Source organism: Psammomys obesus, unplaced genomic scaffold (assembly GCF_907164565.1).
Source record: "Psammomys obesus unplaced genomic scaffold, mPsaObe1.curated_primary_1811, whole genome shotgun sequence".
Lineage (NCBI taxonomy): Eukaryota > Metazoa > Chordata > Mammalia > Rodentia > Muridae > Psammomys > Psammomys obesus.
Genome location: NW_026596046.1, coordinates 4,500,936 through 4,517,629, shown reverse-complemented (window position 1 = coordinate 4,517,629; position 16,694 = coordinate 4,500,936). Strand labels below are relative to the sequence as shown.

Sequence of the window (16,694 nt, the reverse complement as noted above, 5' to 3'; positions counted from 1 at the left end):
TCTAATTACCAAATTTTCCTTAAGGAGAAAAAAAAAGCTCCCCCAGACAGGGACTCTGAAGAATGATTGATCTGACTGATCACATCCCCCGTCGCCCCCACACCAGGCTGTGGCCCCGATAATACAACTGCTTCAGGGCCGGGAAAAGAGTTCCCCACCTCATCCCACCAGACAACCCCGAGGGACACCCAAACAGGACCGGTGGTCCAGTCTATGTCACAAACAGACACTCACACAATATCAACAACTGTGGGCAGCAGTGTACTGAAAAAAAAAAACAAAAACAAAAAGACACTTGTGAATTCTTAGAAATCACTTGTGATCCTTAGAATTTATTCTAAGAAGGAAGGAAATAAATATGTTAATGTAATTTACTACATTACACAGACCAAATGGCACACGTGAGAAGGAGTATAATCATCTCAGTAGAGCCTTTTAATAAAATTCAATATCATCCCTAATCAAAACTTTCAGAAACCCAGGAATAAAATACAGTTGCATCAACTTGATAAAGGTCAACAACCAGGAAATGTACAGAAGATAGCCACGAGCCGGTTAATATTATCTCTGCATGCATCAAATATGACAGCAGAACCGTTCATTCAACAGAACCACGGCCATTCAGTAATTATCAGGAGTCCATATTTACTGGCATAAGGCGTGAAAACAGGAATGAGTTCTCCGTGTTAGAGACAGCCCACCACTATCTTCCCAGCTGGCTGTAATTTCCATATAGAAAAGCCATAAAACCACACAGCACCAATGGCATTCCAACAAGGCAGCCAGGAACCAAAATCAGTGTCTTAACTACACTCATTTTAGTAATGACTGATTATTAATGTATGTTAAATATCAACCTAGACATAGATCTAATTAAGAAAAGAAGTTCTATATGGAAAAAGTGATAAAACTTTTTAAATGAAGCTTTTAAAAAAGCCTAAAAATATAGAAACCTACCATGAAGCTCCTGGGTGGGAAGACTCATTATTGTAAGGGTGTCAGTTCTCCCCCAATTTAATCTATACTTTCCATGCAATAACAATCAAAACCCCAACAGGAATTTTCATGGAACTTGATAAGAAGACTCTCAAGTTCATCTGAAAGAGAAAACGTGCGAGAATAGCCGGGGCATTTTTGACAGAGGACTATAAAAAAAAAATTCATCCAGTTATCATAAAATTCAAAACTATTCAAATAATAATAATAATGGCATTGAGAGAACTCAGCCTAATGAACTATCGGGAAGGAGCCTGTGCACAGAGGGCAGGCAGGATGGGGAAAGGCAGTGTGCACGCCAAAGCTGAGTAAGAATCAGTGAGGGAGGATGGCAGGTTCTCCATCATACTTACTGTTCACAGAAAAAAATTCCACAGGAATAAGAAGTTAAAAAGAATATACAGAGATAACTCCATTAAAGCTCTTGGACAGATTATTGTCCTAAAACTACATTTTCAGAGAGAACCAGTTTTATTTTTGTGTGCTTTTTCTTACGATAATTCCCAAACTCGAGAGTCATAAAAGGGAGATAAACAAATTTGACATTATAAAAAGTTTCATCAGGTTTTTATTGAAATGTTACACAAAGAAAAAGAACATATGTCGTCCGTGAGTGCCTCAAGAACTTAATAAAAATTAAAATCTTCTAATATGAAATGTATCAGAGATTACTGGCTAAGCACACCAGGGTTGCCCATTCTGAAACATGTCTCTGTCAGTCCCTGAGCATATCAATCTCTCCCGAACATCGGGGTACACCTAATGGCAACATGGCCAAGGGAGCTGGTGACTGGGGAATTTGTTCCATAAAATATAATTTGGATAGACCCATTTTTTCCCTTAGTTATTTTTATGTGATAAAACTTACAAAAAAATTTTACAAAGAAAGTTGATAAGATTTACTCCATTTGGATAAACGAGCATTTATTTATTTATTGGAGCCCATCTGTGGTGATTTTAAACTATTTCTAAAAATTCTTTGTCACTTTCCTCTACAAAAGGTACAACAAAATTCCTCTTGCTTTGGGGGTGCAGTGATCCACTTTTGATGGGCAGAATATGGCTGCAGAGATGGTGGGTGACCTCTGGGACTAGGTCATAAAAGACACTGTTGCAGGATGCTTGTTTCTTGAATCAACAGCAGTCGGCATGGAGACTAGCTCCCATGCTACAGGGACAGCAAAGCCAGGCCACGTAAAGGTACATATATGCCAAGGGACCATTGCCTCCAGCCCACAGCTGCCAAGGAGTAAAGGCCCCTCACAAGCAGTCACAGGTGGCCCGCCTTGGGAGTGGATCCCCGGTAAAGCATTCAGCTCACACACACACAGCCAACAATCCAACTTCACCTTGAAGAGTGATCCTGAGCCTGAACCATTTGGTATATCCATGTTTTGCTAGATGACAGATGTTTGCTGTTTAAGAAATTACATTTTGAGATGTTTGTCATGTGGCAGAGGCTAGCTAACTAACTAACTAACTAACTAACTAACTAACTAACTAACTAACTAACTATATATCTTATATATCATATACAACATATATGCATATATGTTATATATAAATATATATTTAAACTAGAATATATGTATGTGTGTGTGTTCCAAGTTTTAGTTTCAGTAAGGGTAGAGGAGCACATAGCAGGCTATCTCTTCACAGATAATAACCACGGACCCTGGGAAACATGTGCATTTTTGAGGGCATCAGAAAGCAACCAGAAGAGGGCAGAGATAGATAGGGATCTAGTGGCTGAAAGGAAACTATCCTGGGTGTCCAAGTTTAGATGGATTTCCTTGGCAGGGGCTCTCTGTTGCTCTGCAGAAGTCAGTTGTGACAGGACACAGATTTTGAGAAACTGAGAGCAGGAATCTCCGAAGGGATCAAGGAAAAGACATAACTCTCACAACTCTCACTCGATCTTTTAACAGATCTGTGAACTACATGTGTCTAGGCAACATTCCTTAAAAAAAAAAAATTCTAGGAGGAAGATAACAAACTGGCACAAGCCTGGACGAGCTATGTGGGATGTTCCAAGCGGTCTCCACCACAGGGCTTTAGGTTTCCACTGAACTACCAAAAGTCATGGCACAAGAGATGATGAATAAGTTCCTCAAGATTCAAATTTATGTCATTGCTATAACAAAATTTTACAATATTCAGAAAAAAATCAACAAGCTCCAAATTCTACAATACAGATTATGAATTTTACTATATAATGATGCAATAAAACTAACTAGACATGCAGAATAAAAGGATATGCGAGCCATTGTAAGGAGCAGAATTAATCATTAGGGACATAAAAATGACTGGGATACTGGACTTAGGACTAAAGACTCTGCAGTAACTCTTGCACCATGCCAGGGAGTTTAAGACAAAAGACACTTATAAAGAGTGAAGCTATGGGGAGCCTCAGGGAAGGTTTAGAGACAGTTAAAAATAAAATAAAGCAAACTGGAAACTTAAGACAGAAAAATACAATAACTAAAACTTTGTAATTGCATGGAATTAAGAATAGACTGGATGCAATAAAAAGAAGGCATATCCAGAGACAGTATGACACTAACCATCTAATTAAAAGCAAACAGAGAAACAAGGATTTTAAAATATGAACAGAGCCTCAGTGACGTACGAGGAGTGTGGCGCAGCCCAGCAACTGAAACTTAAAAACACTTTAACACCGACTTTTTTCTTTAAATTGTGTGTGTGTACATCAATAGTTCTCAACCTGTGGTTTTCAACACCTTTGGAGATCAAATGACCCTTTCACAGGGATCACATTATCAGATATTCTGGATATCAGATATTTACATTCTGACTCGTAACTGTAGCAAAATTACAGTTATGTAGTAGCAATGGAATGATTTACGGTTGGGGTGATCACAACATGAAAAACTGTATTAAAGGGTCACAGCACCAGGAAGGTTGAGAGAGAGAGAGATACAGAGACAGAGAGAGAGAAAGCATTAACGTGAACTCTCTGAGAAACATAGAAAACTCCAGTCTGGAATAATAGAAAGAAAATGACAAAAGGTCACTATGTTACAAGAAACTAATAACTAGAAAAAGCATCCTCAAGCCTCCACGGGAACAGATCACACAACAGCGGAGGCAGCAGTCAGGACGGAACCTGACTCACCATCAGGAAGAATGATGGGCAGGAGACAACAGAGCATCTTTTAAGCATTGAAAGTGTCAGGCTAGAATCCTGTTCAGTGCAACTTCTTTCCCCAGTGCAGACAAGGACACTTTCCGGGCCAGGAGTTCAATCCCTGGGACACATACGGCGGAAGGAAAGAACTGACCCCTCAGGCTTTCCTCTGACCTCTGTGTGGTCAGAGGAAAATTAATTAGTTTTTAAAAACACACTTTCAAATAAAGTCTAGAAGAATTGCTCACCAGAATACCTGACCTTCAAAAAAGAATCTAAGTATAGTGACTTAGCCCTTTAGTCCTAATACTTGGGAGGCTGAACTAGGATAATTGCCATGAGTTCGAAGTCAGCTTGTGCTACAAACAGAGCTCCACGCCAGTTTAGGCTATCTCAAAAACTAAATTCTTCAGGTTGAAAACAGAGAAAGCACAGAGCTCAAGAAACACTGCATATGTAGGCAAATACATATTTCTATGAGCTGACTTGAGTGTTTAATGCAATTTCAGTACTCAGGGGTGGACGGCCATGAGCTCGAGATCAGCCTGGGCTACACGGAGACTCATGGGTAAGCCAGGGCTACACAGCAAGATGTGTGTCAAAATGTAAACTGAGTAGTAATGGAGTTATAATAGCAAGGCACACACATCGAATACACGAAACCTCCACTGCAGGGCATAAAGAATGTGAACTGAAATAATCTGTTTTAGATGCATACATTATACATGATTTGTATAGGACTTATTCCAGACAGCCTGAGGCAGGTTAAGACATACATTTTACTGTCCTGAGCAACAACTGAAAAACAGAAGCAGACACAAAGAGGTTCAGCCCTATGATCAGCTCAGAGGCACGGCAGAGAAATCTCCTGCCTCTCGCATGAAAACTCAGAGAGGCTGGCCACCCTCGGTGTGGGATGCCCAGCAGTGCGTGCCAGGGGAGCAGCAGGAAGAACAGGTGATCATCCATGTGGAAGCTGGAGTTGTGTATGACAGCTTCGGAGACACTGGCGATCTTATGTTCCTTGTCTTAAGGACAACGCAGCCTCATATTTGTCTGCCTGCCCTCACCCCCACTCCCTGTCCTGTCCCTAGGCATCATGGTTCCTCCCAGCCCCACTCTGCTGTTTCCTTTGCCTCCTTGGGAATTCTCTCTGTTTGCAGTCAAGTCTGCAGGTCAGGCTCCAGCCATGCCTCTTGCTTCTGCCCCACCCCTCCCAGCTCTGTCTGCCTGTCTCATTTCAGTACTTGTCCCGTACTGACTTCTAGGCAGTACTAATCGCCCCAAAGGCATGCTGAGCTCCTGGAGGCTCCTAATTATGTCTGGCATCTTCTTCTCCCCATCAGGGGCTGCCCAGAGTTATGCATGCAGTATGTGCTTGAAGACGTTCGATGAATTAATTTTTAAAACCTTCTTGCTCCTCCCTGCTCAGGAGGTCCTCTGTCTCCAGTACTCTGGGAAGCTCAGAGCCACAATTTGGCAATGGGGCTAGAGTCGAACCATCCAAGGACAGCAAGATGTACTGTGCAGCTCCTCTGGGTGGGTCTTTATAGGCATGGCTTCCACTGGTCTCACCCACCCGCGTGACCCCAGAGTCAAATTACCCTTTCCCGACCAACTCCCTGTGAATCTACAGGTCTGGTTAGTGGGTCTGGGGTGAAGCAAGGAATATGCATCTCTGGTGGGTACCAGATGACATTGATGCTGCCAGACTAGGGGTCTGGAGGAGCAAGGCTCAAGCGACCAGAATAGTGGGGTCTATCAGTCAAGTCTCAGCTTGAGACCCACCTATTAGGCTGGCTGCCTGGGCTGTGACACAGCTGGCATGGTTGCTTCAGGCCAGGTCTATGCCCACATCAAAGGATGTGGGGCTGCTGAACCCCACAGAAAGGGTGTTCTCTACCTGCCCTTGGACCCTCTGCTCCCAGATCATTGTTATGCCTTACCTCCTATCTTTGCATTATACGCTATGCCCACGATGCAGTAGGAGTTGTTAGCCGAAGCAGCAACTTCTCCAGCACAGCGAGTGCCATGTCTGAAACAAAGAAAAACAAAAATGAAGAAAGTGAGGTCCTGGCCCAGCAACTATCAGTGAATCCTATAAACTGTGCCTTATTTCTGCAGCCAAGGTCAGCTATCCCTATGCCTGAGATGCCAGCAAAGCCCTCCTCCCGTTTTGGTGCAGCTCTTGGCATATGTATTCAACCAGGCTTTGCCCAGCCCTCTCTGCCATCTGGAGATGGCAAACACTGGCTCCCAGGTTGTCCCTTCTAGGATGCCTCCAATAGATCGCCAGAGTTACAGCACCTGCTGCCATTGTCCATGACCCCGGGCATCTTGGCACTTGTGACTGTTCACTCACTGCCACTATTGTTCACAGACCTGCCTCAGTTCTGTGTCTCCTGTGACTAAAGACATGCCACTTGGCACATACAGGGGTCGTGGTGTCAGTGCTCGCCTAACCAATACAGCGAGAGGAAGAAAGCCCTGCACATTTGCCTTTGTTCCCTGTGTCCGCACAAGCACATTGCTAGCCTGAACAGGCCTCTGTCATCTCCACAGCCGTGTGACAGGAGCTAAGAAAGGATGCTTTTAGTTGACTACTCAGTAGAAGCTGGGGAGAATGGGAAAATCTGCAGAGAAGAAAACTGTTTTCCCCGGGAATGCCCCCATCTCCTGATGTGCTACACTGGGTCATTTTCTGGTAGCAGAGGCCAAAGCGTGGGTCAGTTGACATAGCATATCTGTGAGGAGAGACCACGCGAGATTGGGATCATCGATTCAAATTTGTAATGAACTTTAAAAATGGTCCAGGGTCTGGGAAGGGAGTCATCTGTCATTCTCTGGAATTCTCACAGCCCCGAGGCCAAGCCTGCTCTTGCACACTGGGATTTGATTCTGCCCTTCAAGGGTCACTGCATGGGATATAGATCATGCTTCCCCACCCCTTGATGTGTGACCAGGAAGCAGGCCCTTTGCCCCAGGCCTCTCCACTGCTGAACAGAAGGGCACCTTGGGACGTGAGGCAGGAAGCAGTCTGGGAGCTCTAGGAGCTCTGGCATGTGGCACACAGCACCTGAGTGGAGCTCACAGTACCAGCATGCTGCTGGACTTCACAGGCTCCGCCCTCATCTCATGTGTTAAAGGCTTAGTCCTATGGTGGCATTACTGGGAGGGGCACTATCTTTAGCAGATGGGGCCTTAGGCCACTAAACACATGACCTGAGGAGGACTGTGAGACCCAGACACTTCCTCCTTCTCTTTTGACTTTCTGGCTCCACTGTTCTGATCTCCTGGATGTTCCCACCATGGTTCAGGTCATGAACCAACTGGTCATGGACTGAGACAAAGTTGTGAGCCAAAATAAATCTCTGTGTTCTTGTCTTTCTTATTCTCCTCCTTCCCTTGCCCCTCCCATTCTCCCCTTTCTCTCTCCCTCTCCCCGTCTCTCAGAGATGCATCATGTAATATTGTCCAGGCAGCCTCCAACTTCTAGTTTCAGAACATCTCCTGCCATCCTCTTCAGTAGCTAGGACCAGAGGCATGTGCCATTGCATGGAGCGTCACCTTTTCTTTCTAAGTTAGGCATTTCCTTATAGTGATAGGAAATTGACTAATATAACAATGTTAGGAGGACATACACAGGCTGGAACATGGAAAAGCACATGAAACACACAACATGGAAGAGAAAGAAAGAGCTTCTGTGACTTTCTTCTCAATATATCTGGAAGAATGATAAGAGTTAAGGGAATCAGGCATGCTGACAGAGAGAGGACAAGCAGATACCACAAAGGACATCCCAGGAGCAGCCCCAGGACTGCCATTTAGCCTGTACTGGTCCCCAGACCTCCCCGGCTTACCTGAGGTGGCAGCTTACACAGTGTAGACAATCCCTGCCTGTCACCTCACTTACCCATCCCAACAACCCTTGAGCAGGGAACATCCTCTGCATGGAGCAGCCTCCAAGGCATAAAGACTGTCTCAGCAAGGTTTCTCCAATGCGCACAAAGAACACACAGCCAGTGGGTGGGAGAGCAGGGACCTAAGCTCTTTATTTGTGCAGCATCATTCACCTTTCCACCTTGGCCACAAGGTCAAAAGGTCAAAAGCTCAGGCCTGTGAGCCAGGTGCTCAGACAGACCAAACTCATTTGAACACAGTCACAGAGAATCCAAGACAACGGTGACTCTTTTAAACATTCCACAAGGCTAGAGACAGGAACAGTGTTTCACCCAGTCTCTGTCTGACCAGCAGGGATGACATCCCTAAGAGAAGAGGCTAACTCCGCAGAAGCTGCCTGTGCCCAAAGAGCTGTGCTAAGTCTGGTGTGATTCTGATAGGTCTACCTTGATATGCTACTGGACTTTTTCCCTTGCTGCTTTTAATATTTTTTTCTTTGTTCTGTAGATTTAGTGTTTTGATTATTATGTGGCAGGAGGAGTTTTTTTTTTTTTCTGGCCTAGTCTATTTTGGTGTTCTGTAAGCCTGGCAGCTCAGTCTCCAAGTAGGTTCCCTAGTAAGGGGTACAGGGGCTGTCTCTGACATGAGCTCAGTGGTCTGCTCTTTGGTCAACTCCCTCTGGCGGGTGCAGCCTTGCCAGGGCACAGAGGAAGATGATGCAGCCAGCCCTGATGAGGCCTGATAGGCTAGGGTCAGATGGAAGGGGAGGAGGACCTCCCCTATCAGGGAACTAGGGGAAGGTCATAGCAGGAGAAGAAGGAGGATGGGTGGGACTGGGAGGAGACAAGGGAGGGGGCTGCAGCCGGGATACAAATTGAATAAATTGTAATAAATAGTAAATAAATAAAAATTTTTAAAATGCTGTGGTAAAGTGGTTCCTGAGACCTAGACATTCCCCAGATAACACCCAGTCAGGCGAAGCACCCAGAGCCTAGAACTTCCACCCGGGCCCTCTTTGCAAGGAAAGGAAGGTAAGGCAGGAAGGCAGCCACAAACAGACATACTTGTTCTCATTGCTGGCATCATATCTCGGGGAAGGGTCATAATCGTTTCCGTTGACATCATAGCTTGCATAGGAATCCTAGGAAGTAAATCTTGGTTAGCGAGAATTGGAGACACACTGTACGATAGCTCTACCTTAAACTATCTCGACACCAAGCGTGGGAAATGAAGAAAACCACACCCAGGGTTGCTGTAACTAACTGTAACTACCAACCTACACACTTTTCATTGTGGTGAAATATATAGGACGTAAAATCTTACCATCTCAACTAGTTTCAGATGTATGGTTCAGTGTCATTAAGTCCACATACATCTTTTTTGCACAATTATCACCACCATTCATCACTAGGACTTTTTCATGGTGCAAAACTAGAAGCCTGTACTGATGAGGCAGTAACTCCTCCCTCCCTCCCCATGCCCTCGCAAGCGCCATGCACCTCTTCGTCTCTCAGTGTGGCTCCAGATGTGTTAACAGAAGAGGAATCACTCAGGATTTGCCTTCTGGGACAGCTCATTCCACACAGCATAAAGCCTTCAGGTTCAAGTTGTCGCACGTGTGAGAATTTCCTTAATTTCATACTTTAATGTGCATAGTTCTCGTTACATACTTGTAGTGATAGTGTTCAGACAGATTTCCTTCCTCCTTAGAAAATCTATCACCCAGCTTTTCAGTGTTAATGCAGTCTTCAAAACTCACTCCTAAGGGGTACATAATTACCTCCAAAGTGAATTCTGTGGCGTTCGCTTAACCACTTGACACCCAAGTATCTTGGGAATTAGTGCATGCCAGGTTCTTGTTTTTACTCTTTTGAGCTCATCTGATCCTTACAGTGACCCTCAAAACAGCAGTCCTCCAGGAGCCTACCACAGAGGACCTCTGAAAGACTCTGCCTAGCAGTATACCAAAGCAGATGCTGAGACTCATAACCAAACCTTGGGCAGAGTGCAGGAAATCATATGAAAGAAGGGAGAGTCAGTAAGACCTACAGAGGATGGGAGCACCACAAGGACCAAATATATCTGGGCACAGGGGGCTTTTCTGAGACTGTTTCTCCAACCAAGGACCGTGCATGGAGATAACCTAGAACCCCTGCTCAGACATAGCCTATGGCAGCTCAGCATCCAAGTAGGTTTCCCTAGTAAGGTGAACAGGGACTGTCTCTGACATGAACTCAGTGGCTGGCTCTTTGACCTCCCCCCTCCTCCCTGAGGGAGGAGCAGCCTTGCTAGGCCACAGAGGAGGACATTGCAGCCAGTCCTGATAAGACCTGATAAACTAGGGTCAGATGGAAGGGGAGGAGGACCTCCCCTATCTAAGTGGACTTAGAGAGGGGCAGGGAGGAGATGAAGAAGGGAAGAGGGGATTGGGAGGGAATGGGGGAAGGGGCTACAGCTGGGATATAAAGTAAATAACCTGTAATTAATATAAAAAAATAAAAATTATAAAAAAGCAGTCCTCTTAGCAGCCCCATTTTACAGATGGTAACACTCAGGAACAGAGAAATTAGGCAGCTTGCCTGGGATCTCAAGCAGGTCACAGAACTGAGAGAAGATCTGGGGTTCTCTGTGTCTGGCTCTCCACTGTGTCCAGCTCTACACTCTGTCTATTCTCTAGGCCACATTCCTGGAAGCCTGTGACCCAAACACGTGAGCGTGTCCCTCTGGTGCAGAGAGAGGGGTAGCAGAATTTGGCATCCCTGACCCTTCCCGGCACGATTTTCATTATTCCCTGACTCAATGTGTTTGGGGAAGAGGAAAGGCAACCTCTGTGGATTTAATAACCGGTGTGATTGAATAGCATGTGTGGCAGTCCCGAGGCTGGACTCACATAGTTGGGGGCCAGGTCTGGGTGGTTCCTCTCTATGCCGTCGTCCAGGATGGTCACCACCACATTCTTTCCCGTGTAGCCACGCTTCCACGCCGCCTGCACGTTCATCTCCGACCGACAGCGGCTGTTCTTATCGGCACAATGCTGCAAACACAAAGAATTGACCCCCAGGGGAGGCACCTCTCAAGCTGAGCAGCCACAGAATGCCAGCCCGGACGGTCCTGACACTGACAGGGCACAGCACGGCAACCCAGACAGGGGCGGGCATGTTAGGAAGCAATGACGAAGAGCGGGCTCCACCTTAGCAAAGACTTCCCCATGTGTGGGGGATCCCTGGTCTTCTCTGCATCTGACAGTGTGGCTGCCGATGTCACCGTCTCCTGCCGGAGACACTGTCCAAGGACAAGCCTTCACCACTCGGGCCATCCTACCGCCAACATCAAAGCCCTTCCCTCCCTCCAGAGCCCTTTCTGGATTCTCATTCGTGCCTGCGTGTAGAACAGAAGTTCTCGACCGGTGGGTCCCGGGGTCACGTATCAGATCTCCTGCATACCAGGTACTTCTATTACTGTTCATAACAGTAGCAGACTTACAGTTATGAAGTAGCAACGAAATGATTTTACAGTTGGGGGTCACGGCACCGGGAAGACTGAGCACCACCGATGTAGAGGGCTTACAGTCAAGATGAAGAAGGCCTGCCTGGGGGTGTCTGGGGACTCACAGAGAAAGTCAACCCACTTCAGAGGCGTAGCATGTTGGTGTCCAGAGAAGACAGAGGCCCACCGCCTGACTCACCATGTACCACATGTTGGACCATATGGGATCGTTGAAATAGAGAGAGTCGCTCCGGACCTGCCTCTTGACCCTGCGCTTCACTTTTTGTTGTTGGAGCCATTTCACCTACCAGAAAGAAAGGAAGATTTTAGTTATCTAAAGGTACGATGTTTCTATGAAGAAAAGCCTGAGGTTAAGCCCAGGAACCGACCTTAAAGATCAAAACCAAAAACGGTGCAATGGCTCTTATCTCTAAACCAGCAGCCATGGTGAGATGGGGAAGCCGAGACAGGAGACGTCCCCAGAAGCTCGAGGGCCAGCTAGCCTGGAGTGCACAGTGAAGCAGCAACAAAGACATCCTATCTCAGAAGCGATGTGGAAGAAGAGAACCAGCTTCTGAAAGCCGATCCCTGACCTCCCCGTGCATGCTGTGGTACAATTACACACGTGTGTGTGTGTGTGTGTGTGTGTGTGTGTGTGTGTGTGTGTGTGTGTGTGCGCGCGCGCAAGCATGTGTGCACGTGTTTGCTTAGTGGGTAAAGGCAGCACACAAATGTAAGATGGAAGGACGGAAACAACTCCAGAGTTATCCTCTAGTCGCCACACATGCAATGTGTGTGACATTTGTGTGCGTGTGAACACAAACTAATCATAGATAGATAGATAGATAGATAGATAGATAGATAGATAGATAGATAGATAGATAGATAGATAGACAGACAGACAGACAGTTAGACAATTAGGTGGATGATAGATATGAGACTAATTTTTTTAAAGTGACCTCCCACCTTCAGCCTTTTGTAAGCACTATAGGTTTTCTTTTGCAGGATCCTGGGTCACAGAAGGGATCTGGATAGCGCAGTGACCACATCTGAAAGCGGATGGCTTATTATGAATGGGGGGAGGGGTGGTGATAACATCACACTGACAGACTTTGAGGTTATTCTACTAAGAACAATAGACTGGGGAGGTGCCAAGAAAATGGACAAACAACTGTTGTTCCTAAGAAGAAAACACAGGCATGGAAAAGAATGAATGAATGAATGAGAGAGTGAAGAAACCGTTTATTCAAACGGGTACCAGAAACCCTCTTCTAGTGCGGACATGACCGTAGTATTGGAGATCTGGGCAACAGCAGGAAACATAGTACCAAAGTATGTACAGAGAAAGATCTAGAAAGGGAAACAGCAAAGTACTAACAGCAGCAATTCTTGGCTAGCGGCGTTCGTGCTGATTTATAATTGAGGGTCTTATAAATTTCTTTCACACAGTATGACTTGCTTTCATGGTCAAGCAACAGTTTGAAAGGTGGCGTAAATGGCACAGAGGACCAGAAATCCAGGACTCAGAATGCCTGGAATAAAACTCAGCCCCACAACTCTTGGTGCCTCCTGAGCCTCTGTTTGTCTGTCTGTAGAATGGGCCTATCACCAGGAAGTCTAGGGGCCACAACACTCACACCGGTGCCCGGCATACAGCATTATGCTCATTATGTATGTACATTCTTTTCCAACTGCAGGAACCTATTCAGGAACCAAGGCAGTACAAGTATTTTCTTTGGCTTGCTGGGCTGGCTGGCCCCTCAACTATGCTTGCAGCTGGGGTTCAAGCCATGGCCAAGACTGGAAAGATGAGAACGTGATCTTGCATGGAGGCCCTGCTCTCAAGGAGTCTGGACCCCGTTCTGGGGCTCCCACCAAGCAGGCAGTAGAGTGATGTCACTCTAAACAAGACAGGCTTCCTACAGGAGTTGGCATTGACTTTGGAGAAAGGTATGAAGGACAAGGGGACTCTAGGCTGGTCCTGGAAGTTGGAATGGCTGTCCCAGAAAAGGCAGGGTGTGAAGTACCTTTGGATCCATGGTAAGAGTTCCCTCCCTCCTCTAAACATCAACTTCTCCATTTTCTGACTCGTAGCTTCCCAGGCAGTAGGCATGGATGTCAAAGCCTCTCTGGGATACGGGACAACACACGTGGGAAGAAGTGCCCACCACTGACATGATCTATAAATCATCTATGTACTAGGTTTTTTCAAAACCTTGCAAGACCTTGCCTGGGAAGCACAGTACAGCTGGCTTTGGTGGCTTGGGTGGAGGTGAGCTGGCCTGAGGACATGGAGAGCTGACCCCACCTCTTGCTGGCTACAGCTTTGGGACAGTGCTGCAGAGTTGGTCCTGGTGGTATGGGCACAGGAGAGCTGGCAGATTGACCAACTCAGCTACCACAAAGACCCAGATCCAGGGCTTTGAGCTAGCCCACCCTAGCATCTACTGCATATGGGAACTGCTAGAGCATGTGAAAGGGCAGGTACTGCAGATCCAAAGCTTCAGGATCTCCATGATACAGGGAAACACCAGGATATCCAAAAGGAGTCCCAGTGAGGATCCAGAGGCCTTGAACCAGACCAATGACTCATTGTAATGAACATTTCCAAGTAAAGATGTGAGGACAAAGAGAAGTATGGACTGTTGAGACACACTATCGCAAACTACAGCTTCTACCAGGAAATGTTTTTTTTAATGTATTTTTTTGTTTTTGTTTTTTATTTTCTTTTGCTGGGGGAGGTTGCAAGGGAAGAGGTTGGATACAAAGGGATGGGGAGATGAATGAGATTAGGGTACATGATGTGAAACTCACATAGAATCAGTAAAAAGTTTTAAGAGAGAGAGAGAAGGAAAGAAAAAAAAAAGGAAAGAAACCCTGCAAGAAAGCTGGGTGTGGGGACCCACACCTCAATCCTAGTATTTGGGAAGCAAATTCCAGGCCAGCCAGAGCTACAAAGCAAGACACTCTCTCAAAACAACAACAAAGAAATCCTGCAAAGGGCTCAAAATCCATTTTGGATTAGACGTTTTAAGAGCTTCGGTCCCAAGTCCTAGGTAATTTATAAGCGCCACAGATAGAGACTCCTAGAGGGAATAAAAAGGATGAAGTGAGACGTTTTGCTCACAACACCCAGGGATGACATTTTACAACTTCCCCACATACGTCACTACCTGAGCAGAAAGCTCTGTCTGGTGTGAAAGATGTAAGGCAGTGTTGCAGTATCTGCTGAACACCCTGTAGGAAAACACAGTGGACTCCTCAGGCTCTGCATCCCCGGGTGACCCCGTCTCTTCCGCCATGCTGAGAGCCCTGGACTTAAAGCTGCTTCAAACACCCAGAGCCCCAGTGCCACAGGCCTCATTTCCACTCCGAGGAGGCAGCTATGCTCTCCCAGGCCTGGGTGGATGAGGTGGGGGAACAAGTTTCCAGTGTGGAGTTGCCAGCTGGAGGAGCTGAGCATCCCAGCTCCTGGCCATTGCTGGGTTTTGGGGAAGAGCCCCACAGTGACAGAGTTCTGGGCATGGCTGTGACAGCACTGGATCCGTAGCATGGTCAGGAGTTCCCAATGGCATGGTAGCTCCCCCTGCCCTCCAGTGATAGGCCTGCTCATTAGAAGCTTCTGCTGTGACCAGTGTCAGGGCAACAAAACCAAACAGCATGGGTTATGTGCCCAGCATGGGGGTGTCTAGGGTGCCGTTCTGCTGACAAGAACTCAGGAGGTCAGCATAGGCACAATGGCTACTTTAGCTAGTTGTCACCCAGTCCTCTTCTCAGGCTTTGGTTTCTGCCTAACTTCTAACCCATCGCAGAGAAAGTGCAACAAGATCCCCAATCCCACTTCCTGACCACCATAAAGAGAGAATGCGCTATTTCTTTTCCAAGCTGATTTTTCTGCATAGTAGACGTCCTGGCGCCACTTATTCACTTGCATATAAGCATTCCATGGCTCCACTGCTAGGTTCTGGGGAGACGAGTGTAAGCATACTTGGTTCCTGACTAAGGTCAACACACCAGTCCTCCACCTCAGCCAGATGGGAGGCTCTGCTTGGGTGCCTGCAGGTTGGAGCCCAAGAGCCACCTGGCTACTCTGAGAGGCCAGAAATATTGTCATGTCCTGAAACCAAGTGGCTGAAGCTTCATCTCTCCCATCAGAAATAATTCCCACCCATGAATGCAAAAGGTTCCTTTCCCACAGGCGTGTCCATGGACTCTCATTATGTCCATGGCCATGTGATTTACAGCAGAGGACCATATCACTGAGGGTCTCTAAGGTATCACTCACGGAACTGACGCTATCGTAGAATTTGAAAGCAAATGGTGACAGTCAAGAACGGGTAATGTGTCTTTTGAACTATTGCCCTGCATATGTAATTATCTCTGTTAGGAAAAGCAACATGAGAATCTCTGTAGGATTAAGCATTGCCCCTTGTAGTGGTTTGAACGTGACTGTCTCTTACGAGCTCAGATGTTTTGAGGGGGGAGGGGAGCCTCTGCCACTTCCAGTTAGCTCTCCCTGTTCCCTGCTTGTCTCTTCCTGTTCCAGCCCCCATGCCTGCCCCTTGCTGCCACGCCTGCCCTATTCTGGACTCTGAACCCTCTGAAACTGTAAGCCCACACAAGGCCTTCCTTCTATAAGTTGTGTTAGTTGTGGTATTTTTATCTTCAGCAACAGAAAAGTAACCACTACAGGCATTGGTAGCAGAGAGTGGGCTGCTTCTGTGAAGAACCTGATTATGCTGTTGTTTTGAAGGAATAAGGAAGACTTTGGAACTTGGGAGGGGCTAGAAAAGAGGTTAAATGCTGTAAGCAGAGTTTAATGGGCCATTCCACTAGGAGCCTGGAAGGCAGTAGTGCTGAGAGCAATGGCGGCCGTGGAGACTAAAGAAGGTTCAGAGGGAAACAATATGAGGAACTGGGCTACAGTCCATTCCTATGCCATTTGGCAAAGAATTTGGTTGCTTTCCAGCCCAGTCCTAAGAACTTGCCCGAGGCTAAGTAAAAAAGCAATGGTCCAATTTCTCTGGCAGAAGAGGATTTCAAAGCATAATACTGAATCTGTAGCTTGGTTATTATTAATGACTCTTATGCAGGTCTGCAATTAAAAAGAACAAGTGGAGCAGAAAACACACAAAATGTACAGTTTGGAGAGGAAAAAAAAACC

The 16,694-nt window shown here is 46.3% G+C and overlaps 1 protein-coding gene across 1 annotated transcript in view; it reads right to left on the bottom strand.

Moving 5' to 3' along the window:
* Nucleotides 1-16,694, bottom strand: part of Pcsk6 (proprotein convertase subtilisin/kexin type 6) — a gene marked incomplete at its 5' end in the record, with an annotated part of 183,756 nt that overhangs the window by 106,404 nt on the left and 60,658 nt on the right. The window contains 4 exons of the mRNA XM_055623317.1: nt 6,091-6,179; nt 9,109-9,185; nt 10,935-11,078; nt 11,730-11,834. Coding sequence (XP_055479292.1) covers nt 6,091-6,179; nt 9,109-9,185; nt 10,935-11,078; nt 11,730-11,834 — 415 coding nt within the window. The remainder of the gene's footprint in view (nt 1-6,090; nt 6,180-9,108; nt 9,186-10,934; nt 11,079-11,729; nt 11,835-16,694) is intronic.